Genomic DNA, 17800 nt, shown 5'->3' with positions numbered 1-17800 from the left:
AAATTGGCATAATTATTTATTTACTAACTAACTAAATAATCACACAGAATTACATAAACACACACAGGATAGGTTGTACATTGGTTACTCACATGATACACTGAATAGTCCCTATGGGACTAAACCGATATGACAGCTTGGTAGACAAAGGAAAGGGGTGAGTACAGATAAAGAGTGGGAAAAACAAAGTGGACCCATGTACATACAGTTAATAACCACGCTCATGGAAATGCTAACCCTTTTGCACATGAACAGCCGCTCATTCGAAAATAAATTGCAATTTACATATTTACAAGTGTATAGCTTTGTTGTCACTCTCTGTGATCGCCGATCCGTCTGCTGGATAGTCAGTCGACAGAAAGTCTCTGGTTTGTCCACCAGAGATCAAAGTATTTTGTAGTTGTAGCTTGTTATAATGGATACGTCAGGCGTATCAATGGTTGTTCGATAGTGAAAAGTTGTCTAGAATGGATCTTTCAGAGTACCATTCGTCGTTCAATCAGTCGCGTTTACCAGACTAAAGTACTCAAACAGCTGCAGACCGAATTACTAGTGTTCAGTTTTGTAGAGATTTTCTTCTTAACCATTTGTAACTTATGGACTGCGTCCCTACGTCCTCTGGTCTGTATTTAAATTGCCAACCATGTCACTACCGTTCCATGCTCTCTGTTCTCAATGGTTGATTACTCAGGTCACAGCTAGAACCACTTCACACACCGGCAGCAACCCGGGATGTTTTGGTCGAATGTAAATTTCGTCCGAAGTGGGTTTTATACTGGAGTAGAGAAGGGGGCGTTCCATGACACCAATGTAAATGTCTGTGCTCACAGGGGGGCGTGGCCACTGCCTGATCATAAGTTACTATGGCAAACAATTCTCATTTAGAACACTAAAACACTAAAATACTTTCAAAAGTATTCTTATGCTTAATCATTTATTTTATACAACATTCAGATGCAAACCCCATAGTTGAGAAGTATTTACAAACAAACATACAGTAATGTGGGCCTCCTGTCTTTCATGAGGTCACCAAATGAAACAAATTCGACACGGTCATTCGATTTCCCACCGACCATTCGAACTGTCCGGATTTACAGAAATATGGTTTCATCATTCAACCTTTTGATGTTAAAGTTTGGCCAAGTCTCTCTCTGTGTCCCGCAGTCACATATTCCAATTCCAATTCTACAGACCCAGAAGCAGAGTATTTAAGACCGTCATAAAACTGTGGAGAGAGAGCGAGCGAGGGGGGGCACGTCATGACACCATGATTTCCTTTGTTTGATCAAAATGATCCAGAAGAATAAGACCCAACGTTGCCATGATAACCCCGATAGCAGGGCATCACTGCCTGGTATGGCAACTGCTCGGCCTCCGACCGCAAGGCACTACATTGATTAGTGCGTATGGCCAATATATCACTGGGGCCAAGCTTCCTGCCACCCAGGACCTCTATACCAGGCGGTGTCAGAGGAAGGCCCAAAAATTGTCAAAGACTCCAGGCACCCTAGTCATAGACTGTTCTCTCTGCTAGCTAACTTAACTACCTAGCCAGCTTATCTAGCTAGCTTAACTACCTAGCCAGCTAGCTAGTTTAATTACCTAGCTAAACTGCCTGTGTTTATGTGAAATCTCTCTTTCCACACTGGGAGCAGATGTAAGGCAACTCCCCAGTGTGTGGTCCATGGTCTTTCAGGTTCCCTAACTAGGTAAATATCTTTCCACACTGGGAGCAGTGGAAAAGCTTCTCTCTTTCAAGGCTTCAGCAGAGTGTGTTAGCGCATGCTTTTTCAGGTATCTTGACTGGGTGAAACTCTTTCCACACTGGGAGCAGTGGAAAAGCTATTTTCCTGTGTGTGTCATCTCATGTGTTTTCAGTCTCCTTAACCTGGTAAAACCCTTTCCACAATGAGAGCATTGGAATGGATTTTCTCCTGTGTGTATTCTTGTGTGCTCTTTCAGATGCGATGACTGAATAAATCTCTTTCCACACTGGGAACATTGGAAAGGCCTCTCTACAGTGTGTGTTCTCTCATGTTTTTTCAGGTCCCCTGGTGAGAAGAATGTATTTTCACACTGGGAGCATTGATATGGTTTCTCTTCGGTGTGCGTTCTTTCATGCACTTTTAGATACCCTGATCGTCCGAAACCTTTCCCACAATGTGAGCATTGATAAGGCTTCTCCTCCCCTGTATGTATTCTCTCATGCGTTTTCAGGCCCCTTAACGTAACAAAACCCTTTCCACACTGGGAGCAGGTGTGAGGCTTTTCTTCTGTGTGTGTCCACTGATGTGTTTTTAAAGTCCATAACTGAGTAAAACTATTTCCACACAGGGAGCAGTGGAAAGGCTTCTCTCCTTTGTGTATTCTCTTATGTTTGATCAGGCCCCCTAACTGAGTAAAACTCTTTCACACAAGGAGCAGTGGAAAGGCTTCTCTCCTGTATGTGTCCTCTCATGAGTTTTCAGGTTCCCTATCCAGGTAAAATTCTTTCCACAATGGGAGCACTGGAAGGGCTTTTCTCCAGAGTTTATTCTTTCATGTTCTTTCTGGCTCCCTAACTGGGCAAAACTCTTTCCACAATGGGAGCAGAGGAAGGGCTTTTCTCCTGTGTGCAATTTCTTATGCATTTTGAGGTGCCATGATTGGGTAAAACTCTTTCCACAATCGGAGCAGTCGTGAGGCTTCTCTCCTGTGTGCCTTCTCTCATGCATGTTCAAGTGCCATAAACGGGTAAAACTCTTTCCACACTGGGAGCAGTGGAAAGGCTTTTCTCCTGTGTGTGTCCTTTCATGTCTTTTCAGGCTATATAACCTGGTAAAACTATGTCCACAATGGGAGCAGTGGAAGGGCTTTTCTCCTGTGTGTGTCCTCTCATGTCTTTTCACGTGCAATAACCGGGTAAAACTATTTCCACACTGGGAGCAGTGGTGTCGTCTTGCTGATGTCTCTGGCTCTGGTTCCTCTGAGTCTGGTCTTTCTCCTGCCAAAGACAAACCCAGAGTGTTTATTTAAATAGAGACCTCAATTAAACCTCCATATAATACAACTGTCTTGCTATGAAGTTTAATCTAAATCAGATCCCACAATAACCTGGGGCCAGTAAAAAAATATGATTTAAAAAAACAAAATGATGTAGAGTTCCAACTCGAATCTTGCCGTCATGGAATGTCATGTTTTTAGGCTGAACAGAGCTCTATAATAGATAAAGGACTACAGTATTTAAATCAATGTCATAGGCTGCATTTGATCCATTGATAATAATGTTTTGTTGGTGGCCCACTCTTTGATGGTAAACATCTTACATTGTGGCTTTAAAGGGATATTGTGAGATTCTGGCAACTAGCATTAGTGCAATGACTGAAAGTCATATCCTGGTTAGAATTGGCTACTGAAAGTACCTCTAACGTCCTTCACATCATCCGCTGAGACATAAAAATTATATCCACGAGTTCATCTGACTCTGGGAAAGTAGATAAAAATGCCTGAATCTCACAGTATCCCTTTAACAATTCCTATACTGGACAAAAATATAAATAGGAAAACTTGTTTTTTATGAAGCTGAACATGACAGAATGGACATTTTTGTAAAATCATATATTTATTTTTATACAAATTATACTTCTCAAAAGGCAACAAATTGGTGGTATGGCCCAGTAGGCAATGTAACCAATCATAGCCCTCCATTTACTTGTATCATTAAACATCTTGCAAATCACCAGCAGAAGGTGAACTTTTTGAATCCATTTTCACATTCATTCTGTTGGTAAAGCTGTTGGTAAAGAATTGAATCATAACTGTAAAAGTAGCAGAGATCCCACTCTAACATTGATATGCCCATAGAGTATATTATGTTCAACAATATATTTTTTTTAAATGTGCTAAGTGTGTTTCTATATTTCAATATTCATAAATAACACTACTCATATTCTAGTAAAGCTTCATATTACAACTTTTTTTCTTTGTATCACCTACAGATGAAACATTATGGAGTCTTAAAGGAGGCCTAGGTAAGGCCAAAATGTCACAAATATTGTAACTTCAAGTAATTATTTCTCAATTATGCTTTAAGATACAAATGTCAAATTTATGTCAACAATCCTTCCTCCAAATGACCCTTCTATGGATTAAATGTGGTGAAAATTACAGAGTAAGAGGCCAGGTCTCAAAAAAGACCACAATCAGAGTAGGAGGCTAGAAATGTAATGTCATGTGTACTAGGTAAAGTATATTATTTAAAACAATATGTCAAACATTTTACAAAATCAAAAAGGGTACTTCTGAGCCTACTAATATGTTGAATAAATGAATGTGAAAAATTAATTGCATTTCTGAATCTAGACATACTCCATATTTTAAGGCTCACTATAAGGAGAATAATGACAACAAGATGTTGTCTGTATCATGTCTGGTTTACAGATCATAGGTCTGACAGTATAATGACAACAAGATGTTGTCTGTATCATGTCTGGTTTACAGATCATAGGTCTGACAGTATAATGACAACAAGATGTTGTCTGTATCATGTCTGGTTTACAGATCATAGGTCTGACAGTATAATGACACCAAGATGTTGTCTGTATCATGTCTGGTTTACAGATCATAGGTCTGACAGTATAATGACACCAAGATGATGTCTGTATCATGTCTGGTTTACAGATCATAGGTCTGACAGTATAATGACACCAAGATGTTGTCTGTATCATGTCTGGTTTACAGATCATAGGTCTGACAGTATAATGACACCAAGATGTTGTCTGTATCATGTCTGGTTTACAGATCATAGGTCTGACAGTATAATGACACCAAGATGTTGTCTGTATCATGTCTGGTTTACAGATCATAGGTCTGACAGTATAATGACACCAAGATGTTGTCTGTATCATGTCTGGTTTACAGATCATAGGTCTGACAGTATAATGACACCAAGATGTTGTCTGTATCATGTCTGGTTTACAGATCATAGGTCTGACAGTATAATGACAACAAGATGTTGTCTGTATCATGTCTGGTTTACAGATCATAGGTCTGACAGTATAATGACACAAAGATGTTGTCTGTATCATGTCTGGTTTACAGATCATAGGTCTGACAGTATAATGACACCAAGATGTTGTCTGTATCATGTCTGGTTTACAGATCATAGGTCTGACAGTATAATGACACAAAGATGTTGTCTGTATCATGTCTGGTTTACAGATCATAGGTCTGACAGTATAATGACACCAAGATGTTGTCTGTATCATGTCTGGTTTACAGATCATAGGTCTGACAGTATAATGACACCAAGATGATGTCTGTATCATGTCTGGTTTACAGATCATAGGTCTGACAGTATAATGACACAAAGATGATGTCTGTATCATGTCTGGTTTACAGATCATAGGTCTGACAGTATAATGACACCAAGATGTTGTCTGTATCATGTCTGGTTTACAGATCATAGGTCTGACAGTATAATGACAACAAGATGTTGTCTGTATCATGTCTGGTTTACAGATCATAGGTCTGACAGTATAATGACACAAAGATGTTGTCTGTATCATGTCTGGTTTACAGATCATAGGTCTGACAGTATAATGACACCAAGATGTTGTCTGTATCATGTCTGGTTTACAGATCATAGGTCTGACAGTATAATGACAACAAGATGTTGTCTGTATCATGTCTGGTTTACAGATCATAGGTCTGACAGTATAATGACACCAAGATGTTGTCTGTATCATGTCTGGTTTACAGATCATAGGTCTGACAGTATAATGACAACAAGATGTTGTCTGTATCATGTCTGGTTTACAGATCATAGGTCTGACAGTATAATGACACCAAGATGTTGTCTGTATCATGTCTGGTTTACAGATCATAGGTCTGACAGTATAATGACAACAAGATGATGTCTGTATCATGTCTGGTTTACAGATCATAGGTCTGACAGTATAATGACACAAAGATGTTGTCTGTATCATGTCTGGTTTACAGATCATAGGTCTGACAGTATAATGATACCAAGATGATGTCTGTATCATGTCTGGTTTACAGATCATAGGTCTGACAGTATAATGACAACAAGATGATGTCTGTATCATGTACGGTTCACAGATTTTGGCTAAATGTATAGAATTGAAAGAAAGTGTGCTTTAAAACTGCTATGTTTTCTTTGCACCCCATGACAACATGCGTAGTTTGAAACCTGCAAAATTCTCTCCACCAAACAAGAGGGGTGTGAACAGTTTGTGTCAAGAACAGTGCTTGTGCCCATAGAAAGACATGGAGTGTGCACGGGATGTTCCCCAATACTGGAAGCCCCCCTGCAGTTCATCAGCCGCACAGACACCCTCTTCAGACCCCACATTAAGGCATTACCGGGAGAGGCACGACCTGGGGACTCGGGGAGAGGGGAGGGGTGTGGGAGAGATGGGTCCTGAAAACCACAAAATTAAAGACAATCAATTTAGGGTGGGAAAAACTCTCCTGCCTGACAAGGAATTTAAAATTCTCAAAAGTCTTTACAGTCTTTCCCTTGAATCCTCTCATTCTCTGGACCTCCTGCTATAAATGCATTAGAGAAGAATCCTTGAATCCTCTCATTCTCTGGACCTCCTGCTATAAATGCATTAGAGAAGAATCCTTGAATCCTCTCATTCTCTGGACCTCCTGCTATAAATGCATTAGAGAAGAATCCTTGAATCCTCTCATTCTCTGGACCTCCTGCTATAAATGCATTAGAGAAGAATTCTTGAATCCTCTCATTCTCTGGACCTCCTGCTATAAATGCATTGGAGGAGAAAGTCCAAGAGGAGGAACCTGTATTTACCAAGTACATTTACATACAGTGAGCTCCAACAGTATTGGGACAGTGACACATGCTGTTGTTGTTTTGTCTTTGTAGTCCAGCACTTCGGATTTGAAACGATACAATGACTATGAGGTTAAAGTGCAGACTGTCTTGTCTAATTTGAGGGTATTTTCATCCATATTGGGTGAAACGTTTAGAAATTACACAACTTTTTGTACAATCTCCCCCTGATTTTAGGGGACCAAAAGTATTGGGACAAGTTCACTTTTATGTGTATTAAAGTAGTAAAAGGTATTTTGTCCCATATTCCGAGCACACAATGATTACATCAAGCGTATGACTCAACAAACTTGTTGGATGCATTTTCTGTTTTGGTAGTGTTCCAGATACTTTTGTGCCAAATATAAATGAATGGTAAATAGTGTATTGTATCATTTTGAAGTCACTTTTATAGAAAATAAGAATAGAATATGTTTCTAAACACTTCTACATTAATGTGGATGCCACCATGATTACGGATAATCCTGAATGAATGGTGAATAATGACGAGTGAGAAAGTTACCGAGGCTAAAAAAATATCAACCAAAAAACACATAGTTCGTTTTCATGAATTTATACGATAAGCTTATATTCTATACTCACACCACCCTCTCTCTGCGTCGTCACCACCACCACCAAACTGTCTGGGACTCATGGGTGCCACGCTACTCTTCCTGTATCTTTCTGATGTGCTCTTTCAATGTAGAGCTCTGGGAGGGCCAGAAAATAGCATATTGCCTCGTTTTTGGCTCTGTAAAGGGAAGAGTTTGACTATCGGTGAAAACAGAGGGTGTAGCTTGCTCTCTACCGTCATATGATTTCAGACATATTCCTCATCATCCTAGGATCTTCCGTCGGAGAGCAATTGACGAGCGAACTCTGAATACAAACGACACTAAAATGGAGGTCACCAGAATGCCTATATAAAACCACACATCGGTTCAACAACTGTATAGTTTGTGCCCGTTTTTAAGACAGTACTCACTGGTTTTAATCGGATCTTCAGTCTCCTCCTCTTTCACTTCAAACGGTTGCTCCTCTTCTTTCACTGTGACAGCCTCCTCTTCCTCTTTCACTGTGACAGCCTCTATCCCCTCTTCCTTTTTCACAACAAACGGTATTTTCTCTTCTTTCACTTTAACATCCTGTTCTTCTTTCAACGTGATAGCCTCCATTTCATATTTTTTCATTCTGAATGCTTCTTCCTCTCCTTTCACTGTAATATCATAATCTTCCTCTTTTACGACAACGTTCAGCCTAAGAGCTTCTTTCTCCATCCAGCAGACCTCTTCAATAGCAGGGGGGGGAATAACTTTGTGAGTTCATGGTCGGGGATGTTAGCTAGCTAGCATTATCGACTACCCTGGTGCTAGGCTCCGAAGCGAATTAAGTTTAAATCAACTAGTACATACGTTAACAGAGCTGTGTTTAAAACACTGGGATTCGTGTAGTTACACAACAACGGTATTCAGAGCTTCAATGTTTCGAATTCATGTTGGCTAGCAAGCTACGGAGGTGGTTGAATCAGTAGCCGTGTTGTTGTTGAAGAAACATCCGGTGCCGTCCACAGGATTATACGTCACGCAAGAAGCGCCACCTAAAAGACTCACATTGCCATCTGTTGACTGGAGTGGGTAACACAGTTTAGAAGAAATATTCACTACCTTATTTATTCTGGCAAACAATGTCTGAATGACATAACAAATAATTCCAAATAAGCAAATATGTTTTCTCTTTTTTTACAGCCAATATATTCCTCTAAATCCTGGATATGAATATGTACATACTGAATATATGCTGAATATATACTGAATATATACTGAATACATCAAATCAAATCAAACTTTATTTGTCACATGCGCCGAATACAACAAGTGTAGACATTACCGCAAAATGCTTATTTACAAGCCCTTAACCAACAGTGCAGTTCAAGAAGATTTAAGAAAATATTTACCAAATAAACTAAAGTAAAAAATTATAAAAAGTAACACAATACAATAACAGTAACGAGGCTATATACCGGGGGTCAATGTGCTGGGGTACAGGTTAGTCGAGGTAATTTGTACATGTAGGTAGGGGTGAAGTGACTATGCATAGATAATAAACAGTGAGTAGCAGCAGTGTACAAAACAAATGGAGGGGGAGGGTGTCAATGTAAATAGTCCAGTGGCCATTTAAGTAATTGTTCAGCAGTCTTATGGCTTTGAGGTTGAAGCTGTTAAGGAGCCTTTTGGTCCTAGACTTGGCGCTCCGGTACCACTTGCCGTGTGGTGGCAGGAAGCTCGGCCCCAGTGATGTACTGGGCCATACGCACTACCCTCTGTATTTTTTTTTTATTTAACTAGGCAAGTCAGTTAAGAACAAATTCTTATTTACAATGACAGCCTACCGGGGAACAGTGGGTTAACTGCCTTGTTCAGGGGCAGAATGACCGATTTTTACCTTGTCATCTCGGGGATTCAATCTCGCAACCTTTCGGTTACTGGGCCAATGCTCTAACCACTAGGCTACCTACCGCCTTACGGTCAGATGCCGAGCAGTTGCCATACCAGGCGGTGATGCAACCAGTCAGGATGATCTCGATGGTGCAGCTGTAGAACTTTTTGAGGATCTGGGGACCCATGACAAATCTTTTCAGTCTCTTGAGGGGGAAGGGTGTTGTCGTGCCCTCTCGCCGGCTGTCTTGGTGTGTTTGGACCATGATAGTTCGTTGGTGATGTGGACACCAAGGAACTTGAAACTCTTGACCCGCTCCACTACAGCCCCGTTGATGTTAATGCAGGCCTGTTTGGCCCACGTTTTCCTGTAGTCCACATCAGCTCCTTTGTCTTGCTCACATTGAGGGAGAGGTTGTTGTCCTGGCACCACACTGCCAGGTCTCTGACCTCCTCCCTATAGGCTGTCTCATCGTTGTCAGTGATCAGGCCTACCACTGTTGTGTCGTCAGCAAACTTAATGATGGTGTTGGAGTTGTGTTTGGCCACTCAGTCATGCGAGAACAGGGCATACAGGAGGGGACTACGTACACACCCCTGAGTGGCCCCAGTGTTGAGGATCAGCGTGGCAGACGTGTTGTTGCCTACCCTTACCACCTGGGGGCAGCCCGTCAGGAAGTCCAGGATACAGTTGCAGAGGGAGGTGTTTAGCCCCAGGGTCCTTAGCTGAGTGATGAGCTTCATGGGCACTATGGTGTTGAACGCTGAGCTGTAGTCAATGAACAGCATTCTCACATAGCTGTTCCTTTTCTGGGATTTTTTATTTCAGCTCATGAAACATGGGACACTTTACATGTTGCATTATATTTTTGTTCAGTGTAGATCTTCCAGCAAGGCAATTACCCCAAGCACACATCAAAATCCACAAATAAATTATTAATTGTCCACAAAAATCAACATTTTTCAATGGCAATCTCAGTCTCTGGACTTGAACCCAATTGAAAACCTGTGGTTTGAATTGAAGAGGGCAGTCCGTAAGCTCAGACTGAAGCATATCAAGGATCTGGAAAGATTCTGTATGGAAGAATGGTCTTAGAACCAATGTGAACTCTAATGTCATAAAACCTTTCAGACAAAATGCTCTGTACTGTTATCCTTGCAAGTGGAGGGTGCTGGATTATTGAAAACAAGGGCTACCAATAATTGCTTTATTACTTGTTAAACAACTTGTAGTGCGTGTCATCAGAAGGGGCCACCGTCGCAATGTAAACAACAGCCAAATGCAAACAATGGAGCAAATAGCCTGATTAACTGTAGAGGAATGACACAGGAAGATAAACAAAGAAATAACATGCACACACAAACACAAATGGCTAAAGTTTGAAACATATAATTTAATCACAGGTTGTTTATATGGAAACTGACATAATCTATATTCAAACTGACGTGACATTTCTGTAAAAAAAATAAATACAACAATAAAAACACTGTACAATTCGATTTCAGGTGACATGAACCAAAACACATTCCCAATCAAATACAAAGTGTATATAAAAGTCTACACCTCCTTCTACTTTCCCCACAGTTTGTTGTCAGGGCCTCAGAGTTTCATGCATTTAAATAAGGACTCTGAGATAGGTCTCTACCAACTTTAAACGTGTAGATTTGGCAATATAGTTCCTTGGGCTAGTGTTGATGGACAGCAATCTTCAAGTCATGCCACACATTGTTGATTGTATTTAGGTCGGTGCTCTGACTGGGCCACTCAAGGACCTTAACCTTTTTATTCCTGAGCCACTACACTGTATCTTTGACTGTGTGCTTCGTCTAGTTGTCATGCTGAAAGGTGAACATCACATTTTCAGCTTTCTTGCCGAGGTCAGCAGGTTTTGCTCAATTACTTTTCTGTACATTTCTGCTCCCTTCTATCCCCATAACATGATGCTGCCAACACCATGCTTCACAGTAGGGATGGTGTTCTTTCAGTGATGGGTCGTGTTGTGTTTGCGCCAAATGTAACATGTTGCAATTAGGACAAAAAGTTTAATTTGGCAACAGTTCATTTTTTAGATATAATAGTATAATAGATAAAAGTAACAAGTAATTAAAGAGAATTCCAGGCTATAAGGCAACAAAAGGTAAATCATTTGAAAGGCGTTGCAGACTCTCTATAGGTACTATACGTATAAGACAATGGACTCTGTGTTTTCTGTTGGACTCACAGGGCTACATTTATTCTATATGCTATTTTCTCCATTGTTTATATTTGTGTTGGTGGCTCACTCTGACATTTATATCTTACAGAGTGTGACTTTAAGGGATTAATATGTTCACATTTAACAGTGTGACTTTAAGGGAAAACTATGTTCACATCTAACAGAGAGTGACTTTAAGGGAGTTCTATGTTCAGAGATTATGGCTTTAAAAGGGCAATCTGCAGTTGCTACAGCCATTGTTGGACTGATACATTAATGATGTACCTATTGATTCTTGAAGAATATAACTGATTTGTAAAGCTGGCATCCTATGGACTTATACATTAATATGTCTCTATTGATTCTTGACGAATATAACTGAGTTGTAAAGGTGGCATACAATGACGGCGCCACGTTGAAAGTCACGGGGGGGGAGACTCCATATGCCCCTTTAAAGCCACACTCTATCAGATACAAATGTCTTAGTGAGCCACCAAAGCAAATATCAACAATGTAGAAAATAGCATATAGCACTTGATTATGTGTAGTGCTGGAGGAATAACACACACAGATATAAACAGAATAGAGATATACACAGAAAGAAAACACAGCCAGAGCTTGAAAATGATAATTTAATCACAGAGCATCTACATTCAAACATACAAACTCTACTTTCAAGCTGACATACTCCATATTCAGTTCATGTGTTTATTAATTAAATAAACAATGTAAAAATGTATTTTGGAACGAGCTTTATACAATTTGGTTTCATGTGGCATAAACAAAAGCACAATTTCTCAGTCAAAAATATGAGACAAGTGTGGGAGCAGTATGTGTGTTCTCTCATGAACTTTAAGTCCATTTGATGTGTTATATTCCTTTCCACACTGTGAGCAGTGGTAAGGCTTCTCCCCTGTGTGTGTTACCTCATGATCTTTCAGGTGCCTTAACTGGGTAAATATCTTTCCACACTGGGAGCATTCATAACGTTTCTCTCCGCTGTGGATTCTTTCATGCTTTTTCAGTTGCTGAAACAAGGTAAATTTAACTCCACAGTGGGAGCAGTGAAAATTCTTCTCCCGTGTATGTCTTTTCTCATGCCTTTTCAGGTACTGTAAATTCCCAAAACTCTTTTCACAATGTGAACAGCGGAAAATCTTTTCTACGGAATGTGTTTGCTCATGGTTTTTCAGGGACCCTGATGTGGAAAAACTCTTTCCACACTGGGAGCAGGGGTAAGGCTTCTCTCCTGTGTGTGTCCTCTCATGTGATTTCAGGTCCCATAGCCGGGGGAAACTCTTTTCACAGTGGGAGCATTGGTAGGGCTTCTCTCCTGTATGTTTTCTTACATGATCTTTCAGGGTCCCTAAAGAGGTAAATCTATTTCCACATTGAGAGCAGTGGTAAGGCTTCTCTCCTGTGTGCATTCTTTCGTGTGATTTCAGGCTTCCTAACCTAGAAAACCTCTTTCCACACTGGGAGCAGTGGTGTCGTCTTGCTGGTTTAGACGTCTCTGGGTCTGGTTCCCCTGAAGGACTCTTCCCGCTGTCAGAATGAAAGTCTACACTCTCTCCTGCCAAAGACAGACAGTATTTAGTAAACAGAGAGACCTGGGCCCATATTCACAAAGCGGATCTTTCCATACAATCTCATTCATTGTTATATAAAAGTGAATAGTGACGCTAGTTCAGCACGCTTTGTGGATACGAGCACTGAATGAAACCTCTACATTATCAAACTGTCTTCTCTGAGGTTGAATCCAGACTAGATCCTTCAATAACCTGAGGTCATTTAAAAAAAACATTTAATCCAGAATAATCAAATGAGGAATATGATCCTGCATGGTGTTAATTCTGTCCACTGAAAAGGCAAGATTTCAACCAAATGTCATGAAATCAGATATGAGTTGGTAGTAATTAAAGGATATATGATGCAGTATCATAGAGATTTCAATTAGATCAGTCTGTCTTACCTTATAGCTAAAATATGAAGGAGCTAACAACACCATTGAGATTTTAAAAACAAATGACACAGAACTTCAAACCTGTTTGTAAGACTTCAAATATGATCAAAATCAAACCTTTTGTCTTGATCAATGACCAAGATATGTCTGTCTCATGGTAGGGTGGAGTATGACTGGCAGAAAGGGTCAACTTTGATCTGATTCTAGACATATCACTCACATCATCCTATGACCTTCATTGAATAGGTATTGACGAGTGAACTCCAAATATCAAACCAATATCTAATGCAGGGGTCTCCAGCAGGTCTTAGCTCGCCAAACAATTCCGAAAGTAAATGCAATTTTTCATGTGTTCCACCGCAAACAGTCATAAACAAATCTCACAAGTACCTACAAAGCATTACATGGGTTTGCTCCTACCCATCTTTCCGATTTGGTCTTGCCGTACATACCTACACGTACGCTACAGTCACAAGACGCAGGCCTCCTTAATGTCCCTAGAATTTCTAAGCAAACAGCTGGAGGCAGGGTTTCTCCAATAGAGCTCCATTTTTATGGAATGATCTGCCAACCCATGTGAGAGATGCAGACTCGGTCTCAACTTTTAAGTCTTTATTGAAGACTCATCTCTTCAGTAGGTCCTATGATTGAGTGTAGTCTGGCCCAGGAGTGTGAAGGTGAACGGAAAGGCACTGGAGCAATGAACCACCCTTGCTGTCTCTGCCTGGCCGGTTCCCCTCTCTCCACTGGGATTCTCTGCCTCTAACCCTATTACAGGGGCTGAGTCACTGGCTTGCTTTGTGTTCTTCCATGCCGTCCCTAGGAGGGGTGCGTCACTTGAGTCACTGACGTGGTCTTCCTGTCTGGGTTGTGCCGTGGCGGAGATCTTTGTGGCCTATACTCGGCCTTGTCTCAGGATGGTAAGTTGGTGGTTGAAGATATCCCTCTAGTGGTGTGGGGGCTGTGCTTTGGCAAAGTGGGTGGGGTTATATCCTGCCTGTTTGGCCCTGTCCGGGGGTATCGTTGGACAGGGCCACAGTGTCTCCCGACCCCTCCTGTCTCAGCCTCCAGTATTTATGCTGCAGTAGTTTATGTGTCGGGGGCTAGGGTCAGTCTGTTATATCTGGAGTATTTCTCCTGTCTTATCCGGTGTCCTGTGTGAATTTAAGTATGCTCTCTCTAATTCTCTCTTTCTCTCAGAGGACCTGAACCCTAGGACCGTGCCTCAGGACTACCTGGCCTGATGACTTCTTGCTGTCCCCAGTCCACCTGGCCGTGCTGCTGCTCCAGTTTCAACTGTTCTGCCTGCGGCTATGGAACCCTGACCTGTTCACCGGACGTGCTACCTGTCCCAGACCTGCTGTTTTCAACACTCTAGAGACAGCAGGAGCGGTAGAGATCTTCTGAATGAAAAGCCAACTGAGGTGCTGACCTGTTGCACCCTCTACAACTACTGTGATTATTATTATTATTATTTGACCCTGCTGGTCATCTATGAACATTTGAACATCTTGGCCATGTTCTATTATAATCTCCACCTGGTACAGCCAGAAGAGGACTGGGCACCCCTCATAGCCTGGTTCCTCTCTAGGTTTCTTCCTAGGTTCTGGCCTTTCTAGGGAGTTTTTCCTAGCCACCGTGCTTCTACACCTGCATTGCTTGCTGTTTGGGGTTTTAGGCTGGGTTTCTGTACAGCACTTTGTGACATCAGCTGATGTAAGAAGGGCTTTATAAATAAATTTGATTTGATTGATTGAAGTATCAGACACCGCAAGCTCCCAGATACTATCTAAACAACACAACATTGACATTATCCCCACCCCTGGTTAGACGCTATTGGCTTTAAAAGCCAAACCTTACACAATATCTGCCAATTAATTTACAGCAATATTGCCCCTGTCTGTCTGTGTGGTGTGCGTGTTTGTCAATCACTCTGTCTGAAGCCAGTTGATGTCATAACCGTCTTGTGGGTTGATGAAAACTTTCCCCAAAATCTTGTCAATTAAATGTTAACTGCAAAGTAGGCTTACCTGGCAGAGGTATATCACGAGGAAGTCTATCATTTGTATCCATTATTTGTTATTTGCCTAACGTTGTCATGAAATGAGCAGCAGCAGTACAGAACCACCGCTAGACCGGCTCAATAGATGGTACATTCCTCACTCACTCGACAGGCAATTAAAGGGCCAGATGAACAATTAAAGGGGATGTCAGTTTTCTTCCAGACCTAAAAAAAGTATTCTAACGTGATTTAACCATTGACATATTCTCAGAACATCCAGTTTCGTTGTTTCTCTATAAAACAATTGTAATTTTGAATGAAAAAGCGAAATCTAAAACTAGAAAAGTAAAACAGAGAAAACATAATTTGTGAAAGTAAAAAACAAAATCACAGATTTTATAGGGCCCCCCTTAGAGTTGTTTATTAACCATTATTTTACCAGGTATATTGACAGAAAACATAGTGCACTACAATCTCTTGTACACTAAGGACCTGGGGGAAGAGTTGGCAACATAGTGTACAAGAGAAAGTAGTGTACTTAAAAGTAGTGACCACACACCGCTCCTGGACAGGAGAATGGAAGTTTCCCCGGTGTTTTTGACCACACACCGCTCCTGGACAGGAGAATGGAAGTTTCCCCGGTGTTTTTGACCACACACCGCTCCTGGACAGGAGAATGGAAGTTTCCCCGGTGTTTTTGACCACACACCGCTCCTGGACAGGAGAATGGAAGTTTCCCCGGTGTTTTTGACCACACACCGCTCCTGGACAGGAGAATGGAAGTTTCCCTGGTGTTTTTGAACACACACCGCTCCTGGACAGGAGAATGGAAGTTTCCCCGGTGTTTTTGACCACACACCGCTCCTGGACAGGAGAATGGAAGTTTCCCCAGTGTTTTTGACCACACACCGCTCCTGGACAGGAGAATGGAAGTTTCCCCGGTGTTTTTGACCACACACCGCTCCTGGACAGGAGAATGGAAGTTTCCCCAGTGTTTTTACCCACGTGAGAAGAAGAATGTGCCTAATTGAAAGCTAGAAAAAAATTAAGACTGTACTCACTGGTGTTCATCAGATCTCCAGTCTCGTCTTCTTCCTCCTCCTCCTCCAATGTGACAGTAATCTCCCCCTCTTCCTTCATTTCAAAAAGTTGCTCCTCTTCTTTCAATGTGACAGTCACCTCCTCCTCCTCTTTCACTACAAACACGGCACCCTCCTCTTTCACTCTTAAAGCTTCTTCCTCTTCTTTCACTGTAACATACTCTTCTTTCAATGTTGAAGCTTCCTCTTCCTTCACTGTAACATCCTGTTCTTCATTTACTGTGATAGCTTCCTCCAATTCCTCTTCTTTTACAGTAAATTCTTCTTCTTCTTTCACGTAACTGTTCAGCCCTGGAGTTTCTTTCTCCGTCGAACAGACCTCATTTTCTTTAGCAGAGGAAGAGTAGCTTAGTGAGCTCATGGTCAGGGACGTGAGCTAGCTAGCTATTTAGCATTAGCCTAGCGCTGGACTAACTTAACAAGCCAGATAGCTGACAACGTAAACATGAACTTAAATGGATTAACTAGTACATACATATACAGTGTGTTTAAAACACTGTGATTAATATACACAAAATTAGTCTAAAGCGCTTCAATGTGTCATGTTTGCTAGCGAGTTAACGAGATGGTTGTTGAAGAAACCTCCCGTCCCGTCCACTAGATTTTACGTCACTCGAGAAACATCACCTGAAAGACTCACATCGCCATCTGCTGACTGGAGTTGGAAACGCAGTTTAACAAACAAAAATTATTCTGGCAAACAACGTCAAAACAAATAATTGTAAAAAAAATAACCAGACGTGTTCTCTCTTAGTTCTTACAGATAATAATTTGCTCTAGGCAGACGTGGAATCTGAATCGTATGGTGGCTAGTGGAGCGCGGGTCAGCTGATTGTTCACCCGCAATTGATAATGACTCATACGCAACCGCCCGACTCCATGTGAAAAAGTGTTAAATCTGAGGCACGTACACGACTCTAACCCGCTAATATGAGGAAATACACCGTAGACTACAGTCAGATAAAAAAAAAATTGACAGGGAGTGCATGATTTTTTGTTGTTGTCTGATTGAGATGTTTCTGCTTCTAATTCTCGACATTTTCGTAAGCTATTTGTTAGGCTAGTCAACTTGTCCATAATTAGATACATCAATTAAAATACAATCACATACACATATTTAGCAGATGTTATTGCGGGTGTAGCGAAATGCTTGTGTTCCTAGCTCCAACAGTATATTTGTATCTAACAATTCACACATCTAAAAGTAAAATAATAGAATTAAGAAATATATAAATATTAGGAAGAGCAATGTCAGAGTGGCATTGACTAA

At 41.1% G+C, this 17800-nt stretch overlaps 2 protein-coding genes across 3 annotated transcripts; both read right to left on the bottom strand.

The window, feature by feature from the left end:
- Window positions 1–2032: 2032 nt before the first annotated feature.
- On the bottom strand, window positions 2033–8365 carry LOC106564080 (gastrula zinc finger protein XlCGF7.1-like). 2 transcript variants are annotated; one of them, XM_014130069.2, is made up of 2 exons: window positions 7821–8365; window positions 2033–2983 (listed from the first exon to the last, which is right to left on the bottom strand). In XM_014130069.2, exons 1-2 carry the CDS (start codon window positions 8110–8112, stop codon window positions 2391–2393), a joined length of 885 nt encoding a protein of 294 aa, XP_013985544.2. In that variant the 5' UTR covers window positions 8113–8365; the 3' UTR covers window positions 2033–2390. The 2 variants fall into 2 exon arrangements, with proteins under 2 accessions (XP_013985544.2, XP_013985545.2); XM_014130070.2 differs by lacking the exon at window positions 2033–2983 and adding an exon at window positions 6308–6421.
- A 3716-nt stretch (window positions 8366–12081) lies between these two features.
- LOC106564079 (zinc finger protein 501-like) lies at window positions 12082–17152 on the bottom strand. Its single transcript, XM_014130068.2, has 2 exons — window positions 16492–17152; window positions 12082–13038 (listed from the first exon to the last, which is right to left on the bottom strand). Exons 1-2 carry the CDS (start codon window positions 16889–16891, stop codon window positions 12263–12265), a joined length of 1176 nt encoding a protein of 391 aa, XP_013985543.1. The 5' UTR covers window positions 16892–17152; the 3' UTR covers window positions 12082–12262.
- Window positions 17153–17800: the final 648 nt, after the last annotated feature.

The sequence above is a fragment of the Salmo salar genome, chromosome ssa12 (assembly GCF_905237065.1).
Source record: "Salmo salar chromosome ssa12, Ssal_v3.1, whole genome shotgun sequence".
NCBI lineage: Eukaryota > Metazoa > Chordata > Actinopteri > Salmoniformes > Salmonidae > Salmo > Salmo salar.
This window is presented reverse-complemented; position numbering and strand designations above follow the sequence as displayed.